Here is a 26,662-nt window from a genome sequence, read left to right as displayed (position 1 = left end):
GCGCCTTCCGGTTCCGATGACAGCGGCGCCGGAAGCCGGCTGGGCTGCAAGACTAGGTGACAGCCTGTGAGCTCCGGGTACCGGGGTGCGGGGCGCCCCGACCAAAGCCTGGAGAAATTGTCGGCCACACCCTCCAAGGGCTGGTGGAGTCGCCCGGACTCAGACGTCCCATTTTAGTGCACCTGACTGGGTCAGAGGTAACCAGCTGTGGGCGGTGGGGTCCCGGTAGGGCACTGCAGGAGGGTCTCTGGGAGGATAAGTAGGAGTTTGGCAGTCTTTTGCACTATAATGCAGTTGAAGTCGGGGTCGTAGCATACCCACAAGGTAAATGGTGGGCTTTCCTGTCCTCTCAGTTTTAGTTGAAGAAGTGACAATGTGAAACTTTCTAATATTTATAGAGATATGATTTGTTTGAGGTTAAAATACTGGGCAATAGATGATGTGGTTTGAAAAGTTAACACTTGTGTGGAAACCTAAATAAGGAGCCAGCTATGGGAAGATGTGAAGAGTGTTCCGGGCAGAGGATAGTGGCAGAAATAAACTAGATGTACCCTGGCACGGAAAGGCTGGTGGTGGTAGAGTATGTCAAGTGATGGGAGAGTCATTGGAATGAGGACAACAAGGGAGTTTGTCTGGATAGAACTTTTGTTTTCCTTTTGGTTGTTTTTTGTGTTCTCTTTGGGATAGGGTCTCATATAGCCTAGGTTGGCCTGGAGCTTCCTCAGTAGATCAGGCTGGCCTTGAACTCACAGAGATGCACCTGCTTCTGCCTCCCTTGTGCTGAGGGGCTTAAAATCATGCACCATCATACCATCCTCATATTTATTTATTTTCTTTTTATGATGATGATGACGACGACAGCATTTCTCTACATAGCCTTGGCTATCCTGGAATTCACTGTGTAGAACAGGCTGGCGGGAACTCACAGAGTCCTCTGCCTCCTGAGTCCTGGGATTAAAGGTGTGAGCCACCACACCCAACTGATTTCTTAAAAACTTCTTATTTTTAGGTGTATGGGAACCTTTTGCCTTCATGTGCCTGTGCACCATGAGATGCAGTGGGTAAAGAGGGCTCCAGGGTCTCTACAACTGGCATTATGGGAAGTCGTGGCTGCCGTGTGGGTGCAGAGAACAGAACCTGGGTTATTTGCAAGAGCAGCAAGTGCTCCTTAAAACACTGAGCCATCTCTCCAGCTGCTGTAGTGGGAAGTTTTAACATGTCCTTTATATCTCTTCCTACCTACTGGGAGCCTTCGATTCAGGCCTTCTTAGCCAAAGGCTAGGAAATTAACCAGTTTGGCTTACTGAGCCCAGTGATGGATTTGGCCCTGCAGGGAGGGAGAGAATGAAACCAGTCTCCAGACTTTGCTGGGGAGACACATGGGAAGCAATCAGGGGGATTCGGATGTGTGTGACATCAGATTTGCGATGCAGGAAAGAAGGCCACACAAGGGACATAGCTCCGTGAGTAGAGGCCTGATTAGGAGCCCAGGAACCCAAGTGAAAAGGTGGAGGTAACCAGGCACAGGCCTTTAGTCTAGCAGGTGGACCTTTGTAAGTTCAAGGTCAGCCTGGACTTCAGAGCCATAGGTGAACTTCAGTTGGCAGAGATGTGACATGGGTGCTTGTGACGTGAGTGTAACAAAATAGAAAGGTAAAAAGCAAGAACTTTGGGTGTAGCTCAGTGGTATAGCACTTGTCCAGCATGTGTGGGAGCTTGGCTCTGAGAAATCAATACATTGATTAAAAATTAATGCATTCCTGATGATATGGAATTCCAGCTACTTGGAAGGTTAATGCAGGAGGATTCGAAGGAGGATTCCAGGTTCAAGTTCAGTCTGGTCAGTTTAGGGAGATCTTGACTAAAACAACACAAAAAGCTGAGGTTGGGAACAGGGCAGTGTTACACACCTTTAATCCCAGCACTCAGGAGGCAGAGACAGGTGGATCTCTGAAGAGCTCCAGGCCAGCCTGGTCTATAGAGAGGGAGATCTGAAAACAAACAAGTGCCCTCAGCGGACTGGGGTGCAGCTCAGTTGAGGTAGGGGTGCTTGGGAGAATGTACACTTGGCAGAGTGCGTGCTTGGGAGAGTGCATGCTTGGCATTGAGGCCAGCATGAGCTATATGAGACTCCCTTTCAAAACAACAGAAAAGTATCACAAGATGTCTCAGTGTGTACAGAAAGTTGCTACATAGTCCTGTTGACCTGAGTTCATTCCCTGGAACCCATGTAAAGGTGGAAAAAGAGAACTGACTGCACCAACTTGTCTGAACATGACATGTGTCTTCCCTCCAACACCCCCCCCCCCCCGCCTGCCCAAATCAGGAACACGAATACATACATAAAAAGGCAGAACAAAATATTTGTCTACTGGACATGTACAGACTCCTTTTCTTTCCTTCTTTTCTTTTGAGATAGGGTGAAAGTTCCCTAAGTACAGGCGAATGGTCATTTCCATGTCTCTGTACTGTGTTAGATGTGTGCCTTGTGCTTTGAAGCAGGGTCCCTCACTAAACCTGTAGCTCAGTGGCCTATCTCCATCTCCCTAGTGCGAGCTTTTCACATCTGGCTTCTTTTTGTGGGTACTAAGAATAAAGCATAGGTCCTTAAATGACAAACATTTTACCAATGAAGCCATTGTCTCAGCCCCATTCCTCAGCTTGTAATTTGTGTGTGTGTTGGGGGGGGGGGGCAGTTTCTTATTATGTAGTCCAGGTTAGCCAGGAACTAAAAGTGGTTGGTCTGCCTCTTCCTTTCGATCACCACCACACCTGGCTTTCTTCAGCTTTAAAAATGATGTATTTAGGGGCTGGGGATTTAGCTCAGTGGTAGAACGCTTGCCTAGCAAGTGCAAGGCCCTGGGTTCGGTCCCCAGCTCCGAAAAAAAGAAAAAAAGAAAAAAAATGATGTATTTACTTCTTATTGGGGGTGGGCCAAACTGGCATGGCATGCATGGAGCAGTCAAGACAGGTTTGTGGGTTTTCCCTCCTTCCACCTGTAGTTCCCGTGTGGTACCCAGGATCCTGTTCGGGCCATCAGGCTGGGTGGTAAGCATGTTACCCACTGAGCCATTGGCCTGGCTCATCCTCAACATTTCTGATAGTCTCAAGGCCTCCCCGTGATGGTCCTGGTATCAGTTGGTGTCTGACAAGGCTAGGCATTTTGACCATGATGAGGTCCTGTCCTTGAGCCATGTTAATCTTTGATAAACTGCAGCTCTGTTATTCAGACTCTCTTGGCAGTCATATTTTTCTTGCCATCCTTCCCAGCTGGTGGTTTGTGCTTGCTCCAGTTGACTTCCTGTTGTCATAACTGAGAGACCCTATGACTTCATCCCAGTGGTACTTGCACAAGCTGTCTTTTCCTGTTGGTCCTGTTGTGCAAAGTACTTAGAGAGAGACCTCAGCCTAGAGCCAGGACAGCGGGCTTCCTTCAGTCCCCACTCCTCCACTCCCCTGCTGTGTGGCCTTGGGACGTTTATTTTATCTTCCCCCGTCTCATTTTCTCAGCTGCAGAGTGGGTCTAATAACAGTACCTACCTCATAGTGTTGTGAGAATGGAGTGAGTGATTTAATGGGTGAAGTCACTTGAGCAGAGCCTAGTACATAGGGAGCCTCTGGAGAATGCCAGTCATTACCAGCAAACTAACGATATCATTTTAAATGGGAGTCCCTGTTACATTTTATCCATAATCTAACTGTAGAGTCTGACCTTGGGGGTGTGATTTCTCTGGACAGTGTGGTCGCAACAGTGTCAGCCAGGGAGGGAGATGATAAAATAGGGCTAAGCTGGGAAAGCCACAATGGTGCTTGTGGGACTAGGAGAAGACAGGAAGTGGGAGGATCCCAGGGTCAGTAGTGAACAACAAAGAGACCCTGTTTCAAACAAAATAGAAGGTGAGGACTGACAGCTGAAGCTGCCCTCTGACCTCCGTGCTCACATGGTATGCACATATGTGCCTGTACTCAGACACAATGCATACATGTATACACAACATACATAACTACCATATACACCCTTCATGGCGTTACTGAGCGAGAGAGCATCTGGTGTGATAGGGAGGCAGGTCCTAGGTTGTCAATCACCCAGTAATCAGAATTAAGGGTGCAGAGTGAGAGTGGAGGACATCAGGTAGGTCAAGCTGGGGTTAGCTGCCTGCAACAACATGGGAATTGGGCTGGAGGACTCAACCATGGAGAGGCTACATCATGCTCCAGGGTCTAGGCAGACAGCTGGGAGGCCCAAACAGCTCCCACAATAGGCAGTTATTCCAGAAACTGTACTTGAAATTAACACCTGTTCTGCCTTCATGGCTTATCTGCCTGCAGTACATGAAAAACCAGTTCTACTAACTGAAAGGGAAAGTGGCCATGGTGACCATAAGAAGATGCATGCATTGTGAGCCTAGGTTGTTCTACATACAGCCTGCTGAGAATCCCCTGAGGCCCAGTCTTCCGAGTAAGAAAGAAGCTGGGGGTTTGTCAGAGGCTCAGTCTCTGAAACAGGTGGCCTGTAGGACCTGACTACGACCCAGAATCCTGTAAAAATGCCAGTTGTTGGGACTGGATAGCTCAGCAGGTAAGAGTGCTGGCTGTACTTAGAAGGCCCAGGATTGATTTCCCAGCATCCACAGGTGGTTCAGAACTACCTGTAAGGGGATCCAGTACCCTCCTCGGGCTTCTACAGGCATTATACATGGCATACGTGTGTACATAAAATAAGACACCCACACACATAAAATAATAAAGCAGTTTAAAGAAATGCTGGGTGAGGGGTTGGGGATTTAGCTCAGTGGTAGAGCGCTAGCCTAGGAAGCGCAAGGCCCTGGGTTCAGCCCCCAACTCCGAAAAAAAGAATTAAAAAAAAAAGAAAGAAAGAAATGCTGGGTGTGGTATTCATACTTGTAATCCAGTATTAGGGAACTGGAGACCAGAGTATCTCTGGTGCTCACTGGCCAGCCAGCCTAACAACCCAAATAGTGAGCTTCAGACCAGTGAAAGACCCAGTCTTAAAGTAGACAGCATTCTTGGGGATGATACTCAAGGTGGCGCTGTGCATTAGACGGGGAGACTGGAGTGATGGCTCGGTAGTCAGAGCTCCTGCTGCTCTTGTAGAGGACCAGTTGGTTTCTGGCACCCAAATGATGGAGCTCCAAATGAGGGGGAGGAGATTTGAGACAGTTTCTCTATATGTAGCCCTGGCTGTCCTGGAACTGGCACAGACCAGGCTGGCCTTAAACTCACAGAGATCCATCAGCCTCTGCCAGGACCAAAGGCGTGCCTCACCACACCCAGCTGACAATGTATGCATGACCACAGTACAAGGCAACCCCGTCCTTATGCCAGCCTCTGTCCTCCCCCGATACCTCTTCGAGGATGGTTGGAAAGCACTTGTGCAGTGGGGAATTGATTTATTATTACTCAGGAGGGGTGAGGGGGTCTAAAGAAATGCTATGGGAGGTGCGCGTGTGCACATGTGCACGTGTGTATTTCCCCAGGATCCACACTGGCCTAATCCAGTTGACATCACTAGGCAGAGGCCACCATGGAGCAGTGCGCATGTGTGGAGAGGGAGCTCGACAAGGTCCTGCACAAGTTCCTGACCTATGGGCAACATTGTGAGCAGAGCCTGGAGGAGCTGCTGCACTACGTGGGCCAGTTGAGAGCTGAACTGGCCAGTGCAGGTGGGTGACCATCCCTAGGGACCATGTAACTGCAGGCTACCGACTGGGTGGTGGAGTCTTGGACATGCATCTCTAGGCTTCCTTGAAGGTAGTAAACGAAACCTCTCAGGGTCTCTCTACATAGCCCTGGCTGTCATGGAACTCACTATGTAGACCAGGCTAGCCTAGAACTCAGAGATCCACTTGCCTCAGCCCTCCAAGTACTATGATTAAAGGTGTATGTTACCATGCCCAGCAGTTGTTAAAAGTCTTAAAAATAAGTAAATAGGGGTGGGGGATTTAGCTCAGTGGTAGAGCGCTTGCCTAGCAAGCGCAAGGCCCTGGGTTCGGTCCCCAGCTCCGAAAAAAAAGAAAAGAAAAAAAAAGGAAAAAAAATAAGTAAACAAACAGTGGCTTAGTCCACATGGCAACCTCTGAGTCGCTGGTGTCTAAGTACCAGGAAGCTGGTAATCCTAGCACTCTTGAGTCAGAGGCAGGATGATCTCTGAGTTAGAGGCCAGCCTGGTCTACGTAGTGAGTTCCAGAGCAGCCAGGCACAGACTGTAAGTAGATGTTTAATTCTGGCATGCAGGGCTGACTTCCGGGTCACCCACACTGGCATGTGGAAGGAAGCAGACAGGCTGCTGCAGAAGCTACCCAGGATCTGCCTCCTGCTCCTGACACAGTCTGCTTCTCCACAGCTCTCCAGGGGACCCCTCTCTCAGCCACGCTGTCCCTAGTAATGTCCCAGTGCTGTCGGAAGATCAAAGACACAGTCCAGAAGCTGGCTTCCGACCATAAGGACATTCACAGCAGCGTCTCCCGAGTGGGCAAAGCCATTGACCGGGTGAGTGTGTGTGTGGTCCAGGGCCTTGTGGGAACACCTCAGAGCTAATGTGTGCCAGCTTGGAGGAGTGCAAGTGTGAGGGCCTGTGTCACAAACCCATCTCTCCTCTGTCAGAACTTTGACTCTGAGATCTGCGGCGTGGTCTCAGATGCTGTGTGGGACTCCCGTGAGAAGCAGCAGCAGATCCTGCAGATGGCCATTGTCGAGCACCTGTACCAGCAGGGCATGCTCAGCGTAGCTGAGGAGCTGTGCCAGGTAATGTTGGCCTTGAGAGCACAGGGGCACCTGTCTCCAGCTGTTTGAGATGGCCTTGCTTACCATGTAACCCAGTCTAGCCTCATTGTTACCCTCCTTCCTTAGTCTCCTAAATTCTGGGATTATGAGTGTACACACACCACCTTGCCCAGCCCACTGCACTCACCTGCTAGTATGCTGGCAAGTCTGTGATATTCTTGACTATTTTTGTAGGAACTCACTGTGTAAGCCAGACTGGTCTCAAACTCACAGAGATCCTCCTCCCTCTCAAGTGCTAGGACCACATCCGGTGTCTTGTGATTCTGACTGTATTGCCCAGGCTGGCCTCCAACTGGTCTTCCTTTTCCCTTTGAAGTTCTGGGATTACAGCTGTGCATGGGCCTCCTGCAGGCCTAGTCACTGACGTTCTTTATATTTATTTTACAAAGGAACTTGATCCCCCTACTACAAAGTATATCTGATAAAAAAACAAAGTCACTGATTTTTAGTTAGTTCGTTGCCTGCTCTCCTTTTATATTTCAGGGATTAGCAAAATGACAGATAGCAGGTTACCAGGGGTCTTTGCCTTAGTGTAATTAGGTGAATTAAACAGTCATTTTCTCACCAGGCCTTCAGTGCCAGGCCTGGGGACCATCTGCAGAGCGAAGGGCCACACTGTGGCTGACCAGTGAGGATGCTTAGCCTCTGCAGGATGGAAGTTGAACAGAGGGGCTCTTGCTACTGTCAGACCATAATTCCTTGTCTTTCTCCAGCCAACCTTTGGCTGATGAAGTCTTATTATGGGAAGAATTTTGGGGACACTGCCTTCCATTTTTCCCAGGAATCAACATTGAATGTGGACCTGGACTTCAAGCAGCCCTTCTTGGAGTTGAATCGGATCTTGGAGGCTCTGCATGAGCAAGACCTAGGACCTGCACTGGAGTAAGCATGCCCACAGTGGGGCTTGCCCGTGGTCATCTCACCTAGATATGCCCGACTCATTCCAGCCATGCCCTGGGGATTCACTCTTAGGGCCCTCTGTAGCCACTACCCACTGCACTGTGTTGTCTCTCCCCAGATGGGCCGTTTCCCACAGGCAGCGCCTGCTGGAGCTCAACAGCTCACTGGAGTTCAAGCTGCACCGGCTGCACTTTATCCGCCTCCTAGCTGGTGGCCCGGAGAAGCAGCTGGAGGCCCTCAGCTATGCCCGACACTTCCAGCCTTTTGCTCGGCTACACCAGAGAGGCAAGTGCCCAGGGTGCTGGGGGGTAGGGGCTAGGACATGTTGGGTGGCCTGTCTCTGTACCCACAAATGGTCTGTTTACCAAAAAGATGCCTCCCCACAATTCTGTATCCTTTGGCTCTCTTTTCCCTCTAAAGTGAAGTCCAAAGCAAAGACATAACTGAGGCAGGAAGACAGCTTCAGTCCAGTTTATGCTAGTCATGCTAATTTACGCTAGCATGGCAAGACCCTGACTCGAGAATTTAAGACCATGAGGTGAAATACAATTATATATACGTATGACTTATTACATATACAGTACTCTACCTGCATGTATGCCTGAAGAGGAGGGCAGTAGATCTCAGTATAGATGGTTATGAGCCACCGTGTGGTTGCTGGGAATTGAACTCAGGACCTCTGGAAGAGTGACCAGTGCTCTTAACTTATGAGCCATCTTTCCAACCCACAATATTTAAAAGAAAAAAATTATAAAACCAAGCAGTGATACTGTTTATTTCTGTTTAGTGTGTGTGCGCGCATATGCATGTAATATTGGGGTGGGGTGGTGGAACCACACTTGAGCTGTTTTCAAGGCCAGTTTTGTTTTTTTTTTTCCAAAAAAATTGGAGGGTGAAGGGAAATCTTGTGCAAAGAAGAGACATGCTTATGATGCAATCAGAGAGCTGGAGCCCAGGAACAGCCTCCCCTCCTACCTGTCTCCATGTTGGTAGCAGCCTGTAGATGCCCTCCTCGCACTTTAGACGACTTTGCAGTTCTGTGGCTCCCTGGGGTATAGTCTAAGCTCTGCCTTCCCTGAACTGTCATCCCATTGTCTTGTAGAGATCCAGGTGATGATGGGCAGTCTGGTGTACCTGCGGCTGGGCTTGGAGAAGTCACCCTACTGCCACCTCTTAGACAACAGCCACTGGGCAGAGATCTGTGAGACCTTTACTCGGGATGCATGCTCCCTCCTGGGGCTTTCAGTGGAGTCCCCACTCAGTGTCAGGTACAGCCCAGCCTCCTGAGGTCACCATAAAGGGGAAGGCAGGGAGGGGGACAGTTGTGCTGACCCTTCCCTATGTCATCACAGACCTAAGCTGGCTCACATCTTTCCTTGAGATAGACACTGCTTAGACAGGGCCCACCTGTCCTGCACAGTACCCCTGGGAAACTCCACTACCCTGCCATCCAGCCCACCCTCTCACAACCTCACAAAGACATCATTCCCCGCATGGAGAGCGATGAGGTGCTGAGGCACATGCTTGAGTTACTGCCTAATCTCTGCACTGCAGTGGTCTCTGTGCACTCAATACACAGCAAGCCCAAGCTAGACCCTCTTACCCCAGGTTAGTGGGGAAGATGGGGCTTTGCCATGAGCTAACTTGTAGGCTCTTCAAGGAACAAAGCATTGAGATTGGCCCAGAAAGCCACTCCACCCTAGGGACAGCTGTCAGTGTAGAGAACAGGCTGTACTTGCCACATTGTTACTGTGGACTCTGGTCACCACAGCTCCTAGGCAGGATCCACTGGGCAGGGCTCTACTATACTCATACTGGGGGGTCCCAGCCAGTGGGCTCCCTGCTACCCAGTCATCTTGAAATAGAACTTTTGTAGATGTCTTTGCTGGCACTTCCTTTGTACCACAGTAACAGAGCCAGTTAAACTACAGACAGGCTCTGGCCCTTTCAACTGAGCACTGTTCCCCAATCAGGCTTTCCACAGGATCATTTTTTTTGTTCGCTGTTTTCTTTATTGGAGCTTTTCAAATCTTGGGGTACCAGAGCAAACAGAGTTGGACACACCTATCTATGTACATGGCTAGTGGCTTTTAAGCAGCAGCAGAGATGACTCAGGGGTTAAGGGCTCTTGCTAAGGGCCTGAGTTTGATTCCCAGCACCCACATAGAGACTCACAGCTCTCATTAGCTAGTTCTAGAAGATCTGACACACTCCACAGCCACGCATGTGGTTCACACATACATAAATAAGCACACATCTGTACACAAAAATTAAAAACAAGGAATTCTTAAGGACCAATATTTTACGCCACTTTAGAATTTCTGTCTCCAGTCCTATTTGGGACAGTGAGCTAGGCCCTGTGAGCCCAGCTGCTTCAGTCTCTGTTCTGTTCCTCAGCTTTGCTTCTGGCTGTGTGGCACTGCCAGTGCTGATGAACATTAAAGCTGTGATCGAACAGAGGCAGTGCACTGGAGTGTGGAGTCACAAGGATGAGTTGCCGGTAAGGCCTGGCTGAGGGGCACCCTCAGAAGCAGGTGCTGGGACCCATGGCTCAGACAGGAGCTGTGACTCAGCCTTTTGCTGGCCTCCCCAGATTGAGATTGAGCTGGGCATGAAGTGCTGGTATCACTCTGTGTTTGCGTGCCCTATCCTGCGACAGCAGACCTCAGATTCCAACCCCCCTATCAAGCTCATCTGTGGCCACGTCATCTCCAGAGATGCACTCAACAAGCTCATCAATGGAGGAAAGTAAGTCCCCCTGCCTGGTTCCATCCTGGCCCGGCTTTCCTGGCCAACCCTGATGTACTTGCTTTGTCTTTCCTTGCAGGCTAAAGTGTCCCTATTGTCCCATGGAGCAGAACCCAGCAGATGGGAAACGTATCATATTCTGATTCCAAGGAACATTTTAGAAGGTGTAATCCACCCATGGGCCTTTGTGGAGGGACTGGCTTCAGCAGACTGTGATGCCTTTCAGACCAGCATTACCAAGAGACCCAACCTGCCCAGGCAGAGGCCAGGGAAGGTCTTGAACCAGCCTATGCCACTTTACCTGTGAGGGGGACTGGCTGTTCTGTTCCTGCTGCCTTTCTGTTTACACTTGCCCCTGACTGAGCAGCAAAGGCCTTGGCCATGAAATGTAGACATCTTTCTAATTCTGCTGTCAAACCAGGGGTTTCCAGCCGTGGCCCACCTCCTACTGTACAGTCTCAACTGTATCTACCCATTCTCCACTGTAAATAGCCCGTTAGAATGAATGCTGTTTTATAACTTTGAGCAAATATATTCACAGCCCTTCTCCTTATTGCTGGCCATTGAATTTCACTGAATGGTGCATGCCTCTTGATATATATGTGCAACTGGGCATAATCTGATGGTAGCAACTACACCATAGCCATCTGGCATCTCTGGTTGGAGAAGCCCTAGGATAGCAGATCCGGGCAGGATGTTCTCCCATGTACTGAGTAAGACCTTACTTGAAAGCTTATAGTTCCAACCGGCTCGGGACCTCCAAGCCCAAGCTCACTGCTTCAGCTTGGTTGCTCTGCATCCTAATGGGGTTTGGGGTTTGTTTTTATCTGTGGGGTACATTGCTTGCAAATATGTTGTACACCATATGCCCGCCTGGTGCCCTTAAAAGGCCAAAGGGGACTCATCTGCAATTGGAATTACAGATAGTTGTGCATGTTACAAACTATGGAAGAGCGGCCAGTGCTTTACCTGCCAAGTCATCTCCAGCCTCCAGGACCTGGAGTTGTATAACTAGTTCACATTCCCATTTAACACTTACCATGTGGGTGGGCAGATTCTGGTGGTATGTAAGGAGGTGTCCCTGACGATGAGCCTATGGGCTTCTGTGAGGTGGGGTTTGGGCCCTGCTGTCTAGTCTCCCCACCCCAACTATCTTAGAGTGGGAACTAAGCTGGGTGGGCTGTAGAGTGTATGCTGAGCACTGCCGGGTGTACTTTCCCTACTCCTGCAGCACATCTCGGCTCTGACAGCAACTGGAGTTTAAAACACCCACACACTTGCCACATTTTCGCCTTAGCATTTACTTCTATCCCATATTCTTGGAACTGTCTTCACCAGAGCTCAACGGGAGATGGCAAAGATGCTGGCTCTCCCTCCAAGAACAGCTGTGGAGCTGCCTGGGAAGATTCACACGTCAAGAAATCGGGAAGATGCGGCAAGGGTGGGCAGCCGCCTGTAGTCAGCCAGCATCTCTTAGAACGGGCTGGGTTGCAGCCCAAGTCTCTCACAGAGGTGTAGGCAGTGCCTGCACCTCCTCCAGGCACTTGTCATAGGCCTCCTGATAGTCTTCATGGGGCTTCACCATGATCACACAAGTGGGACGTTTCGATCCTGTAGCTGCACCCAAGTCCTACACAGAAGGAAAAAAAAGCTGCTGGGAACGGGTCACAGTCTACCAGCCTAACCTGGCCTACATCCATGTCCCGCTGGTAAACATGTTTGCCATCACTTATACTAAGCTCTCAAGTCATGGCCTCCAAGCCAATACTGAATATTCCCACATGGCCTACAAGGTATCCCTGTAGGCAGGGCGGTGCCTCTGTTCTATTCTTAGCATCCAGAAGACCTCCCGTCTTACAGGAAGGAAACCTGCCAGCCATGTGCTATGCACTTCAGTCCCAGCTGAGACCCCATCTCAAAGCAAGCCACCCAGATCCGAGAATTCCAACACTCGAGACACTTCCTCAAACAGCCTCCTTAGGGCCAGGATGGGAGTGGGGCAGGGTGGGCGTGAGCTCCTCACCGTCTTAGAGGGAATATAGACGTAGGGCAAGTTCTGGTCCTCGCACATAACTGGAAGATGGCAGTACACCTCAATCGGCAACGTATCTCCTGCCAAGACCATGATCCTGCAACGAGAGAAACCACCACTTCTATTTCGCTCCCTCTCTTTCAGTTATAAGAGCCACCTCCAGCCTGGCTGTGAGGGCTCAGAGATGAATAAGATGCCCCACCCCAAAGCCCCCCCACACTTAAAGCCAGCCTCCAACTTCTGAGTATAAAAGGGAGTATAGGGGCTGGGGATTTAGCTCAGTGGTAGAGCGCTTGCCTAGGAAGCGCAAGGCCCTGGGTTCAGTCCCCAGCTCCGAAAAAAAGAACCAAAAAAAAAAAAGGGAGTATAAAGTCATGTTTGGCAAATGCGTTCTTCTGTTCTTCTGGGGACATGATCTCTAACTGACAGCATGTAAATGCCACCAAATGTGACAAGAGGTAAAGTGCTGGGACAGATGAGGTATGGGAGAAATGCCAAAAAAAATAGGAACTCAGCAATGTTCCAACCAGGAGATGACCCCTGAACAGAGACTTGAGTGTCATGAGGAGGATCCCAGATGGCAGGTGTGGGGATAGAATAAGGCCAAGGGAATCAGAGTGGCACCAAACAGCTGGTTGCCTTTTGCAATATATACTGGGACGGGGGTCAGAGAACAAAGCTGCAGAGATTAGCTGGGATCACACCTGTGTTTGAGTAACAGACAGGCTCTGTCCCAAGAGAAAGCTTGCCAGAGTCCTCAACCATGGTTGAGAGCTGACGGTGGACCAGACCCAGAAGGCCTGAAGATCCACGCGGAAGGAAGAATGTTCTCTAAGAGTGGGGAACAACATCTGTTTCCATACCCCATTCCCTTTGGCACAGGGCTGGTCCACACTGCCTGCTGCTTTGCTATCCTTCCTGTGGTCCCTTCTCCTTGCCTTCCTGATCTATTTTCAGGGTGCCAAGTGCCACCTGAAGTTACTGGTCCCTATACACCCTACCAAAACACAACCATCTATCTGCCTGTAGGACAGCTAAGCAGAGCATGTCCAGGGCATTTTCCCTGTCAACTCAATGCCTCTGAGGGTAAAGATACTGCCAAGCCTGACCACTCGAGTTCAAACCTTGGAACCCAAATGGTAGGAGACATGCAAGCAGGCACACACATGTAATAAAATAACAATTTGAAATACTTAAAAGGTATCTAAAAACCACACTTAAAAATGTTTTCACATGGGCTAGAGAGATGGCTCAGCGGTTAAGAGCACCCGACTACTCTTCCAGAGGTCCTGAGTTCAATTCCCAGCAACCACATGGTGGCTCACAACCATCTGTAAAGAGATTTGATGCCCTCTTCTGGTGTGTCTGAAGACAGCTAGAGCGTACTTAAACATAATAAATGAATAAATCTTTAAAAAAAATGTTTTCACACAAACCTGGTTTTCCTCCACTGTCTATAGTCACAGACTACACCCCAAACTATCGTGTAAAGTCACTCATGTGTCACCGTCCCCTCAAATCCATCAACTGTAGCTCCTGCCCATCACCTGACTTGGGCCACAACAGCTACCTAAGTCTGACTTGCCTCTCCTGATTCTTCCCTAAATGTCACTCCTCTGCCTCCACTCTCATCTGAGAACAAACACTAAACCTACCATTCCTTAGAAAGCTCACGAGGGCTGGAGGGATGGCGCACGGTGGTGCATAGCCATCTGTAACTCCAGTCCGAAGGGATCTGACATCGTGCCTTCTGGCTTCCAAGTACATCAGTGATGCACCAACACATACATGCAGGCAAAACATTCATACACTTAACTACACTTAAACTAGTTATGCTTCGGAAGCTAGCCCTCATTCTTCCCTGGTCTACTTGGGAAAATGTCTCTATACACCATGTTGCCTAAAGCCTGAAAAAGTAGTGCCAATCTACAGAGCGAACAGACAGGGCTCTAGTTTACATAAGCTGGATTTCTACACTCTTCCCTGTCATTTACTGGGAGTTCTATTTACTCGTAGTGAAGGGAGTTGACTGCGTGACTGGTCAGTCAACTTCACCTTTACTGAGTAGGTGAAATCTCTTCTTAACCAATTAATAACCCAAACTTAGTGGCATAGTACTTGTACAAGGCCAATGTGCATGGCCAATTCAATCCCAGGCACTAAAAAAATAAAAGCCGCACAAAATTTAAAAACCAGGGAAAAACCGGTTCTTACCCTTTCTCGCCCTTGTTGACAAATTTCTGAACTTCCTTCACCCCGCGACGAATCTGCTTCTGCTTTACGGCTACAAAGAGAGAAGCGTGAGCAGAGATCTCGTCAACCCCGGTCTGCCCAACACGCCCGCCCCGGGCCGGGTTCGCCACGCGCCCGCCAGCCCGCCTCACCCTTCTTGATGCATTTGTAAAGCTTGCGCGTCAGGCGGCGGGAAGCCAGGGGCTGCGCGATGGGGTTCAGGTTGACCAGCAGCTCTTCGTACGTGCGCTCCTCGCTGCAGCCCTCCGCCTGCGCCTCAGATTCCTCGGGAACCACCTTTATTTTGGTCATCTTAGCAATCACAACTCAGTCAGGGCATAGAGGAACCACGCGGCCGCCTCCTAGATCACTTCCGGGTTATGAAGCAGCCCTACCCTGTGACCAATTGGGAAACGAGGTATTCCGCACCGACCAATCTCTAAGTAGATTTCTAGGGGCGGGATTTTGAATATAGGGGCGGGGTTAAAGGTCAATCCAGGCTCGGGATTTGGATTTCCGTGGCGGGAACCTGGGGAAGCGGAATTTAGAATTTGGATTCCAGAGGGAAAGGGCGGGGCCTGGGTAGAGAGGCGGGGCCGAAAGGGAAATGGGCGGGGACGGAGAAATTGATGCGGAGGGGAAGGAAATTATGACGCGAGTGTGTCCCCTGAGCTTCTGGGCCTTGGGACCTGATACTGCTGGTTAGGTAAACCCTGGAGCACCTGAAAGCTTTTTTCATATTCTTCCCTCCTTCGGTATCCTGTTACTCAAACTGTAAACCGCACACCTTTGATCCCAGCAGTGACAGGCGAATCTCTGAGTTCTAGGGTCAGCCTAGTCTACATAGTGACTTCCGCTGGGGGGGTTGGGGATTTAGCTCAGTGGTAGAGCACTTGCCTAGGAAGCACAAGGCCCTGGGTTCGGTCCCCAGCTCCGGAAAAAAAAAAAAAGAAGAAGAAAGTGACTTCCGCTGGGCAGTGGTGGTACACACCTTTAATCCCAGCACTTGGGAGGCAAAGGCAGGGGGAACTCTTGAATTCGAGGCTAGCCTGGTCTACAGAGCCAGTTCCAGGACAGCCAGGACTACGCAGAGTAACAGCCTTAAAAAACTAAAAAGAAAGGAAAAGAAAAGAGGGTGCTGGAGAGATGGCTGTTAGAGATGGATGAAGAGCCCCGACTGCTCTTCAGAGGTCCTGAGTTCAAATCCCAGCAACCACATGGTGGCTCACAACCATCTGTAAAGAGATCTGATGCCCTCTTCTGGTGTATCTGAAAACAGCTACAGTGTACTTATATATATAATAAATGAATAAATCTTTAAAAAAAAAAAAGAGGGCTGGAGAGATGGCTCAGCGGTTAAGAGCACTGGCTGCTCTTTCAGATGCCCTGAGTTCAAATCCCAGCAGCCATCTGTAATGAGATCTGATGCCCTCTTCTGGTGTGGATGAAGACAGTGTACTTACATATAAATAAATAAATCTTAAAAAAAAAAGGGGGGGGGTTGGGGATTTAGCTCAGTGGTAGAGCGCTTGCAAGGCCCTGGGTTCGGTCCCCAGCTCTGAAAAAAAAAAAAAAAGAAAAGAAAAGAAAAGAAAAGAAAAGGAGGGACACAAGCTGGCCTCAGCAGTTCATCTATAGTTCTAGCTATGTTGGATACAACAGTAAAGAATGGCGTAAATCCAGGGATTTGGGGACACTCCAGGCAACGCAGTGAGACTGTTTCAAAACAAAAGAGACTGGTGAGTTGGCTTAACAGGTAAAGGTACTTGTTTCCAAGCCTGACAGCCTGAGTTTGAGTCTTGAGATCCATATAACTGATCTTGTACTCTGAGGGACCTTGAGTGCTATGGGGTGGATGTGCACACACATACAATAAACAAACAAACAAACACACAAACAAATAGATGCCAAAAAATATTTGGAGGCTAGAGAGATGGCTCAGTGGTTAAGAGCATCTGTTGCTGTTCCAGAGACCCAGGTTCAGTTCCCAGCACCCACATGCTGACTCAAAACCGTAACTCCAGTTCCAGGGCATCTGAAAACAGCTAATCTGCAAGGGCGGGCCCCCCAGGCATGTGTGTGGTGCACAGATATGCATTCCGGCAACACACTCACACAAAGGTTGTTAAATGTTAAAAGAAAACCTGAAAGAGAAACAGAAAGATAAGAAGAAAAGTGATGTGATCTGGGTGAAGAGTTCAGCTAATGAGAACCCTGGAGCAACACGAAATGAGGACTCCCAGCCCTGTGATGGAGAGGGACTGAAGCTGATCTATGGTAAGGGTGAGTATGAAGGAGGATCCTGAGTGCCCCGTGCCAAAAATCAGGTCCATGTTTAGATCTGAGTTTTGTGAAGGACAGCAGAGAACCCACCCGTCCCTGACTGATAACCTGGAGACCTGTGAGATAACTGAGGACTCCCAGTCACTCAGCCATCACTTGGACAGCAGCAAGAGGACTCAGATACACCAGATTGTTGGACACATTACCTGAATTGCAAAGAAAGACAGAACCAGGGAAGGCTGATGGAGGAAGGAACACTGGGTAAAGATTGTAGTAATCCGGGGTTGGGGATTTAGCTCAGTGGTAGAGCACTTGCCTAGCAAGCACAAGGCCCTGGGTTCGGTCCCCAGCTCCGGAAAAAAAAGAAAAGAAAAAAAAAGATTGTAGTAATCCCTCTTTTATAAGGTTGTAGGGGGACCAAGTGTGTCTCCATAAGTGATTACTAAATAGTGGGGGAAACAAGTATTTAGATAGTAAAGTAATACTTTCCAGGTCATCTGAGGGAGACCTAGTTTAGGGGGACAGATAGGGTGACTTCTGAGACTCAGCTTTGTTCAGGAATCAGGTACCCATACTTTGTGACAGGGAAGAAAGGTGGCCCCTCCACTGCTCAAGCTCTGATGGTCCCGGCCTTCCATCTTTACTAGAGCTGGGAGTCTGGCAGCTTCGGTCTTAATCCACTACCTTGCTTATACCGCCACTTTCTGGAAAGCCCTGGAATTACTGATAGCTAACTGTGTCTAGCCTTTCTCTGCAGAGTGGACTCAGTCATCCCAGGGTTTTGTTTTCTGTGTGGCATTAGTTACCTGAGATCCACCTTAATAAAAAAGTACTAAATAGAAATTCCATAGGTATATGGTTAAGAAGGTTTAAATATGACAGGAGCCATCTAGGAAAGCCCATGGCAAGCACATGAGCTTCCTGGAGATGGTCCACCGTTCTGCATGGCTGCGATGGCCAGAGAGGCACAGCCCCAGAGACTTCGTCCGAGGCTTGCTTTTCTCTGCTGATATGCCTTTCCTGTCACTACTACAGAGCCTTGGGCATCAGTCCACCCTATTGGGCAAATTACCTGCAGATCAGCATGAAGATGAGCTTTCATGAATTAATGCTGTTTAGAGGAATTAATGACTTTATAGAACTGTCGATTTGATTCGAATCATTTTAGGAAGAAAGTTTAGAGGATGGTTTTAATTGTTTTGCCAGAAAGGTGTAATAAAGTTAGAATCAAAGATAGAACGTGCCTCCTCCTGTAGAATAGGAAGTAAAGGCTGCATAAAAAGGAGTGCGCTCAGCTTCATATACTGCACTAGGAAGAGAAACAGGCTTGCGGCAAGTCTGTGATCAAGGAAAAACACTCATTCTAGGTCAGGTCCAAGAACGAGGTCATAGGTGTGTACTATGATAAAGCGAGGTCATGCGAAACTGCTGCTTTGAACTTTTTTTTTTTTTTTTTGGTTCTTTTTTTTTTCCGGAGCTGGGGACCGAACCCAGGGCCTTGTGCTTCCTAGGTAAGCGCTCTACCACTGAGCTAAATCCCCAGCCCTGCTGCTTTGAACTTACGATGAGTTTACAGAATAAACCACTTCTTTGAACTTATGATGGACGGACATCCTTCTGTAACTCTCCATTTCTGTAACATTTTACCTATGAGGTCATTTTATAAAGAACTTTTGTCTAAGGAGGTATAAACTGCCAGAGAGAAGGAATAGTGTGCCATCTGGGGCTCTGCTCCCTCCACCAATATAATATATATATAGTATATTTGCCTGTCTGTCTATATGTATGTATAATATGCATATATGTATGTGCATACTTATGTGTGTAGGTATATGTATGTGTGAACAGACATCATGACCAAGACAACTCTTTTTTTTTTCTTCTCTTTTCTTTTTTCTTTTTTTTGGAGCTGGGAACCGAACCCAGGGCCTTGCGCTTGCTAGGCAAGCACTCTACCACTGAGTTAAATCCCCAACACCTCTTTTTTTTTTTTAAAGATTTACTTATTATATATAAGTACACTGTCACTATCTTCAGACACACCAGAAGAGGGCACAGATGGTTGTAAGCCACCATGTGTTTGCTGGGATTTGAACTCAGGATCTCTCTCTTAACCACTGAGCCATCTCTCCAGCCCCCAAGACAACTCTTATAAGGACAACATTTAATCGGGGCTGGCTTACAGGTTCAGAGTTTCAGTCCAGTATCATCAAGGCAGGAGAATGGCAGCATCCAGGCAGGCATGGTGCAGGCAGAGCTGAGAGTTCTACACATTCATCTAAAGACTGCTTGCAAAATCCTGGCTTCCAGGCAGCTAGGATGAGGGTCTTAATGCCCACACCCACAGCAACATGCCTACTTCAACAAGGCCACACCTTCTAACCATGCCACTCCCTGGGCTGAGCATACACAAACCAACACAGTGTTCATGTCTCAGTGTGCCTATTTTACCAGTTAAAGCTTGAGGACTGGTGTAAAAGTACTTTTTATTTGCCTGAGTATCTGTCATCTCCAAGGTTTACTGCCTCAGTCTGCTAACCTAGGCCCAGCCCTGGAAGCTTCTACCCTCCCCTCTGTACAATCTTATCTAGGCCTGGGATGTTTCCAGCCTCTGAGACTTGCTGCTGAGTCAGCCCACCCTTTCTGGTTCTTTCTGAGCTCTAGCTGGCTGGTTCAACTCAGCTGTTCTGACTCAAAAAACTCCTCTCCCAGCTGACTTATTCAATCGGCTTTTCTCTTGGCCTCTGAATTGCTCTGTTTGGCTTCAAACTAACTCTAGCAATCTTTTCTAATCTTCTGGCCCCTTCTCATTCTCTTGCTGGCTCTGACTTTAATCTGTGTCTAACTTGTTCTTTCTTAGTCTTGTCTCTCTAAAACTCCTCCAGGTAAAACCACCTCCTCCTCCCTCTCAACGCTACTGCACTGCTCTCCATGAACACTACTGTATTCCTGTGCTGCCCTCTCTCTTCCTGCACTGTCTCTCCCTCGAGTAGCTTCCTTTTCCTGTCTCTCTTCTCTGAGAGTTGGGTAGACTCTACTCTGACAAATCTTCCTCTGATTCATCACTTTTTCTGCCCCTCAATTAGACATCACTTTCGAACGTGGTTGCGTCCTTTTTTTTTTTTTTTTAAAAAGATGTATTTATTTATTTATGTATACGAGTTACACTGTAGCTGTCTTCACACACACCAGAAGAGGGCATTGGATTCCCTTACAGATGATTGTGAGCCACCATATGGTTGCTGGGAATTAAACTCAGGACCTCTGGAAGAGCAGCCAGTGCTCTTAACCACTGAGCCATCTCTCCAGTCCCCAATTTATTCATTTCATAATTATGAATATTTTGCCTGCATGTATGTCTGTACACCATGTGTCTGTGTGTGGTGCTCATGGAGACCAAAAGTGAGCTTTGGAACTGGAGTTAATAAATGGTTGTACCCACTCTGTGGGTGCTGAGAATTGAACCTGGGTCCCCTGCAAGAGCAGCCAGTGCTCTTAACAGCATTATCTATCCAGCCCCACCCCTAAGTAAATCTTTTTTTTTTTTAAGATTTATTCATTTATTATATATAAGTACACTGTAGCTGTCTTCAGATACACCAGAAGAGGGCATCAGATCTCTTTACAGATGGTTGCTGGGAATTGAACTCAGGACCTCTGGAAGAGTAGTCGGGTGCTCTTAACCGCTGAGCCATCTCCCCAGCCCCTAAGTAAATCTTAAAAATAAAAAAAAAAAAAGAAAAAAAAAAAAGAAAAGAAAAGAAGATAGGGTTGAGCTGGGTCAGTAGGCTACTTGCTTACATGGACAAAGCTCTGGGTTCAATTCCCAGAAAAACAAAACAAAATAAAGCTGGGTATGGTTACTTGCACCTGTAATCCTAGAAACAGGCGGATCTGGGTTCAGAGACATTCTTGGCTACATTAGGAGGTAGCAAAGTGACAGTATTTTATTTTGCTCGGTAAACCAGGCCCTAGGCCCTGCCTTTGTAGAGGAGAAGCAGTCTGATTAGTTCCCCAAAAGGGTGTTGAAACAGAAGGAGTCAGTCTCCAGATTCAAGAAGCAGGAGATAGATTTTAGTAGTTTTCTTATGTTGACTGGAGACTAAGTGTCCCCTGACCGACACCCCAAATCTTCCCACTTTCCTCCACTCTCTCCTTGCTGCTTGTCAGGGTTGGGAGCTTTGGCTTGCCCGGTTACTGTGCAGCGTTGGGCAAACTCGCTTTGGTTTTCCCTCTGCTGTGCAGGGCGGAGGGACGCCTGTGGACTGTCCTGTCTCCGCCTCTTCCGGTTTCTGGGTTTAGTGGTGGAAGGGCGGAACTGGTGTTGTCTGTGGACTCTGGCTTTCACAATGCGCCTCTACAGGGTGAGGTTCCAGAAGCCTCGCTCGTATGATCAGAGCAAAAAGACTTTGCTTTCGAGCAGCTGGGGGAGGACTGCCAGGGAGGCTGCTGCCTTTACTTATTTGGCCTCCTTTTGTCTCCTTTGCTGAGTTTTGTCAAAAAGAGGGTTGGACTTTGATTTTGAAACGGAGCATCTCTTTCTCTTTTAAAGATTTATTTTTGTCGGGCCCAGAAGGAACTCCAATTCTCCAAACTCCAAACGACAAAAAGCAGTCCAAATATCCAGAAATGAGCTCAACCTTGAGTCTAAGAGGATTTCTGGCAGTTGGATAAAAACAAGCATTCGCCAGGAACTTGCGAAACCGGTTCTCATTTGCCAAAAGGAATCGTTTCATTTATGGCTGGCAGAAGGGTCATATGGCTGCACGGGAAAGCACATGCTGTACATGCTGGCCTTCAGACTCCCTTCCCTATCACAAGCACTTGTTACACTTCAAAGTACACTGTTGCTGTTTTCAGACACTCCAGAAGACCGGATTGGATCCAATTACAGATGGTTATGAGCCACCGTGTGGTTGCTGGGAATTGAACTCAGGACCTTGGGAAGAACTCAGTGCTCTTAACCATTCTCTGAGCCATCTCTCCAGCCTGAGAATCTGTGCTCTTACCCACGGAGCTATTTCCTCTAGCCCAAGAAATGAATCATCGCTTTGCTCCTCTGTAGTTACAAGAAGCTGGCACCAGAGGAATAGAAGAAACCATTGCCCTGGGGAAGCAATCATCCCCAGGGTGCTACACCTGGGGTACTATGGGTGGTTTCCTCCCATCCTTGTGCTTTCCCTGCCCTCTGCACTGGGGATGACTAGCCTGCCCTAGTCCCTCTGCTGTGTGGTTCCTGGCGCACCCCCCTCCCCACAGTTGGTGTCATTAGTTTATCTGGTCAGCTCACTCTCCTTAAAGACTCATCCTCTCCTTTCTGTGCCCTGCTTCCCTGCGTGGCCCTGGGAGAACAGTGGTTTGTCTTCTCAGCTTGGAGCCTCTGTTCCAGCGGTTTCCTCTCCCCACACCCCTCCCACCTTATTCATCATGGTTCAGACAACTTCTTCAATACACTGCCTGGGTGTCCCTCCTCCTATTGGAAGCATTGTCTCTCTCTCTCTCTTTCTCTCTCTCTCTCCCCCCTTCTCTTCCAGGCCTTATCATGTTGCCCTTGATACTTTGTCTTGTTCAAGGCTCTCTCTGTGAGTGCTCTTAACCACAGAGCCATCTCTCCAGCCCCCTGTGCCTGGCTTTTATGTAGAGATCTGTTTTGTTTTTGTTGTTTTGTTTTCAAAACAGGGTCTCCCTGGGAAACCCGGGCTGACCCAGAACTTGCTATTTAGCCTGGGTTGGTCTCAGAACTCACAGAGATCTGCCTCTTGCCTTGGCTGCCTTACGCAACTGCACAAGAGATGTGAACACGGGTCCTTCCTCACACTTACTCAGTAAACATTTACCCACTAAATTATCTCCCCAATTTTAATGCCCCTTTACTGAAAGCCCACTGTGAGACTGGGTATCCTTCTTCATGGTCCCTTGCAGTAATGGGAGGAAGTAGTAGGGAAGATACACGATATCTTCCATGTGTCTTAGGCTGGCCTCAAATTGGACAGCAGAGGATGATCTTGAACTTCTGATCCTCTTGCCTCCCTCTCTAGAGTGCTAGGATTAACAACTTGCTCACTTGTGCAGTGCCAGAGATTGAATTCAAGGCTTTACATAAGCTAGGTGAGTTCCGTCCCAGCTGAGCTATGTCTCCAGCCCTAGGTCCTCAGCATACTCTTTGAGGGGCACAGTTTAACCCTCAGTAGGAGGAGAAAGTAGGCAGTGGCATCTGTAGCAGAATACTCTGTGCTCTAGAGACGCAATCTAGCACTAGTGAGTTCTGGGAGATAAACTGGTCAAAGCTGAAGTGGAGAGTGGCTACAAGATATGGCCAGGTCAGACATGTTGGACTTCATAAGACAGATGGGATGATCACTTAGAAACGAGGCCCATCCTCAGTGCCACATACAGTAAGCGCTCATCCGGCTCCTACCAAGTCCAAGCTGGGTGGAAGGCAACCCAACTCACAGAACAAGGGATCCTGCAGGGCCAGAGGGACCACCCATGTCTGGAGACCTTAGCTATCTCTTTCCTTCATTGTCCCTTCTAACCAGGGTGAGACTTTCTTTCTCAGAATGCTGGGAAGCCATCATCCAGAGCCCTCACAAAGAGTGTTGACAGGACAGTCTGTTCACAAAGACTCCTCTGGATGGAGCTTGGTGTGTGTGTTGAGGGGGAGGGGTCCCCAAAGCAGTGCAGAGCGACAGGTGATTGCAGCAGAGGGACTGAAAAGTTTGTCAACTGAATCAACTTCTACCTTGTAGATTAACTCAAACAGAAGGTGAGAAAAATTAATACAATTCATGGACCGGGGATGATGTTCGCATGCAGGGAGCCCTGCTTACGTTTCTAGCCCTGCATACACTGGTGTTGTCTGTTATACCGGCACTTAGGAGGTGGAGGCAGGAAAATTAGGAGTTAATGGCTATTCTGTTCCTAAATAAAGAGTTGAGCCTGGCCTAGGTTATATGAGACTTTGGGGGTGGGGGTGAATAGAGAACCTACCTGAACCCACACAGCCTTGAGTATCCTGAGCCACTCACCCAGATCTAGACTGGAGATGCACAAATTACATACATATATTGCTGAAATTCCTCTAGGGGTTGTTGGGGTACTTGGCTGAATTAACTGAGTTATCTGGGCTGGAGAGATGGTTCAGTGATTAGGAATACATACTGCATGGCAGATGGGTAATTGCTGTAACCTCAGCTCTGGATGATCTGGTGCTCTTTTGGCCTCGACTGGCACTTGTGTGTACCTCCACCCAGATACATATGATAATTGTTTTTAAAGATTTATTTCATGTATGTGGGTACACTGTAGCTATCTTCAGACACATTGGAAGAGGGCATCAGATTCCATTACAGATGGTTGTGAGCCACCATGTGGTTGCTGGGATTTGAACTCAGGACCTCTGGAAGAGCAGTCAGTGCTCTTAACTGCTGAGCCATCTCTCCAGCCCCATGCATGATAATTTTTTTTATTTTTTTTATAATTTTATTTATTTATTTTTTCGGAGCTGGGAACTGAACTCGGGGCCTTGCGCTTGCTAGGCAAGCGCTCTACCACTGAGCTAAATCCCCAACCCCGATAATTTTTTTTAAAAAGACTACTTTAGTTTTGCTGGGAATAGTAGTTCCTAACTTTAGTCTCAGCATTTAGGAGGTAGAGGCAGGGGGATTTCTGTAAGTTGGAGGCTAGATTGCTCTACATAGCATATTTCAGGCCACCAAGGGCTATATAGTAGAACCCTGTGTCGAAAAACAAAGCAAAAGATTATTTTATGTGTATGACTGTTTTGCCTGCATGTATGTTTCTGTTGCATGCATACCTGGTGCTAATTGCAGGCAGAAGGGAGCACCAGATCCCTTGGAATTAAAGTTAAAAATGTTGAAAGCCATCATGTAGCTGCTGGCAACCAAATCCAGGTCCTCTGTAAGAGCAGCAAGTGCTTTTAACTGATGAGATGAGCTTTCTTTCTAGCCCCCTGAAGATAAACCTGACACCAAGTATGGTGGCACAAGCCTTTTGTCCCAGAACCAGGAAGGTGTGTGCCTGTTAAGGATCTCTTTATCATAGAAAAAAGTGCCCTTTCTCAAGGTCCATAACTTGGACCCAATAACAAGAATGGGAGTATTGTGTGATTGACTTCCAGAGAGCCTGTTGCCATCAGAAAGTCCCTTGCAAGTAACACAATGACATTCTGTGCCGAGACCCTCACTTTCTTGATTCTTTCAAGCCATTGCTTCATTTGAATCTCAGTCACTTTAACTGGAGGCAAAGTGTAGTGGCATGAGCCCATGGCCCTGGCTTTCTAGAAGTGGAAGCTGTAGGTAGAATTCAAAGTCACCAAAGCCTTCAAAGTTTGAAGATGGCCTAGACTATCCGAGATCCTGTTGAAGAAGAAGGAAGAGGAGGAGGAGGAAGAGGAAGAAAAGAATAGTATAACCTAATTATAATGAGATCTAATTAGATTAAAGTATTAAGAATTAAGTATTAAGTATACTGGGTCTGGCTACACTTTTAGTTGTATTACTTCAGTCCATATATAGAAAGATATATGTACACGTCTCTATGTGTATATATTTGTATAGGTACATGTATAGGAAAACATATTTCTATTGGGAGCTGAGAAGATGGTTCAATGATTACAGGCATTTGTTGCTCTTCCAGAAGATCCAAGTTCACTGCCCAGCACCCATATGGTGGCTCACAACCATCTGTTCAGCCGTTCTGACACTTTTCAGTGCACACACTAACATGCAGTCAAAACCAAGTCACATACGGATAAAATAAAAAATGTCTTAAAAAGTTTAATTTCCCATCGTTTTTAATCATATTTAGGTGTGAGCATCTACATGCTTGTACAAGTGAGTTTAAGCCCTCAGAGGTTAGATGCTTAGGACCCCTTGGGGATGGTGTTAAATATAGTTATCAGCCACAAAATGTGGGTGCTGGGAGCCAACCAGGTCCTCTGGTAGAGCAACAAGGGCTCTTAACCCCTGAGCCATCTCTCCTGCTGTGCAAACATACTTTTGAGGTGCTAATAATTGTAGCATCCATTTTTATGGGCTGTGGAACATTTCTGCAAAGATGTCTTTGGAATTCACGTCATTGAAAGTATTTTTGAGGGGGCTGGAGAGATGGCTCAGCGGTTAAGACCACTGACTGCTCTTCCAGAGGTCCTGAGTTCAATTCCCAGCAATCACCTGGTGGCTCACAACCATCTGTAATGGGATCCGACCACCCTCGTTTGGTGTGCATGAAGCCAGCGACAGTGTACACATAAAATAATAAACCTTTAAAAAAAGTACTTTTGAAGTGTGCTAATGAGTCCTTATAGGTAAGTAAGTGAATGTGTGCCCCCAGCTCTGTCTTGAGGCTGCTCTTTGTCTACACAGTGTGTGTGTGTTGATGCCAGAGGGCAAGGCTGGGCGTGTCCCTCCCATGCTCCCCACCTTATCTTTTTCCTGTTTGCTTGGTTTTTGTTCTGCGGTTCCAACAAAGGGCGAATCAACTGAATTTTGTTCTCGGCACCTTTGTCAGCTTATCTTTGGAGACAAGTTCCCTCGCTGAGCGTGGTGTTCACTCATTCATTGATTGGCTAGAGGCTAGCGGGTGAGCTCTGGGGACCTGCCTGTCTTCACTTCCCCCACTGTAGGGTCAGAGAGAAAAGTG

The 26,662-nt window shown here is 48.0% G+C and overlaps 2 protein-coding genes and 1 long non-coding RNA gene across 4 annotated transcripts; 2 read left to right on the top strand and 1 right to left on the bottom strand.

The window, feature by feature from the left end:
* The first annotated feature begins 21 nt into the window (after window positions 1-21).
* Window positions 22-11,005, top strand: Rmnd5b (required for meiotic nuclear division 5 homolog B). Of its 2 annotated transcripts, none has more exons than XM_087573596.1 (10): window positions 22-197; window positions 5,534-5,684; window positions 6,365-6,510; window positions 6,625-6,765; window positions 7,586-7,686; window positions 7,823-7,989; window positions 8,807-8,972; window positions 10,102-10,204; window positions 10,298-10,452; window positions 10,532-11,005. In XM_087573596.1, the coding sequence occupies exons 2-10, from the start codon at window positions 5,546-5,548 to the stop codon at window positions 10,593-10,595; spliced, it is 1,182 nt and encodes a 393-aa protein (XP_087429722.1). In that variant the 5' UTR covers window positions 22-197; window positions 5,534-5,545; the 3' UTR covers window positions 10,596-11,005.
* A 728-nt stretch (window positions 11,006-11,733) lies between these two features.
* Nhp2 (NHP2 ribonucleoprotein) lies at window positions 11,734-15,073 on the bottom strand. The gene is made up of 4 exons (NM_001414279.1): window positions 14,869-15,073; window positions 14,699-14,768; window positions 12,476-12,581; window positions 11,734-12,082 (listed from the first exon to the last, which is right to left on the bottom strand). The coding sequence occupies exons 1-4, from the start codon at window positions 15,026-15,028 to the stop codon at window positions 11,957-11,959; spliced, it is 462 nt and encodes a 153-aa protein (NP_001401208.1). The 5' UTR covers window positions 15,029-15,073; the 3' UTR covers window positions 11,734-11,956.
* On the top strand, window positions 14,765-22,844 carry LOC148002856 (uncharacterized). Its single transcript, XR_015631587.1, has 2 exons — window positions 14,765-15,134; window positions 21,552-22,844. It is a non-coding gene; the product is annotated as an uncharacterized LOC148002856 (long non-coding RNA).
* The last annotated feature ends 3,818 nt before the right edge of the window (window positions 22,845-26,662 follow it).

Source organism: Rattus norvegicus, chromosome 10 (assembly GCF_021556685.1).
Source record: "Rattus norvegicus strain SHRSP/BbbUtx chromosome 10, alternate assembly SHRSP_T2T, whole genome shotgun sequence".
In the NCBI taxonomy this organism is placed as follows: Eukaryota; Metazoa; Chordata; class Mammalia; order Rodentia; family Muridae; genus Rattus; species Rattus norvegicus.
The sequence above is the reverse complement of the archived record's forward strand: the minus strand, read 5'-3'. Positions and strand labels throughout refer to the sequence as shown.

What these genes read in the sequence shown, in the direction of transcription:
- Rmnd5b (XM_087573596.1), top strand. Translation starts at nt 5,546, where the DNA reads ATGGAGCAGTGCGCATGTGTGGAGAGGGAGCTCGACAAGGTCCTGCAC. An exon ending in TGGGCAAAGCCATTGACCGG is followed by an intron (nt 6,511 to 6,624) that starts GTGAGTGTGTGT and finishes CTCCTCTGTCAG; the next exon opens with AACTTTGACTCTGAGATCTG. An exon ending in GACCTAGGACCTGCACTGGA is followed by an intron (nt 7,687 to 7,822) that starts GTAAGCATGCCC and finishes GTCTCTCCCCAG; the next exon opens with ATGGGCCGTTTCCCACAGGC.
- Nhp2 (NM_001414279.1), bottom strand. Translation starts at nt 15,028, where the DNA reads ATGACCAAAATAAAGGTGGTTCCCGAGGAATCTGAGGCGCAGGCGGAG. An exon ending in TTACAAATGCATCAAGAAGG is followed by an intron (nt 14,769 to 14,868) that starts GTGAGGCGGGCT and finishes CTCTCTTTGTAG; the next exon opens with CCGTAAAGCAGAAGCAGATT. An exon ending in GTCAACAAGGGCGAGAAAGG is followed by an intron (nt 12,582 to 14,698) that starts GTAAGAACCGGT and finishes CTCTCGTTGCAG; the next exon opens with GATCATGGTCTTGGCAGGAG.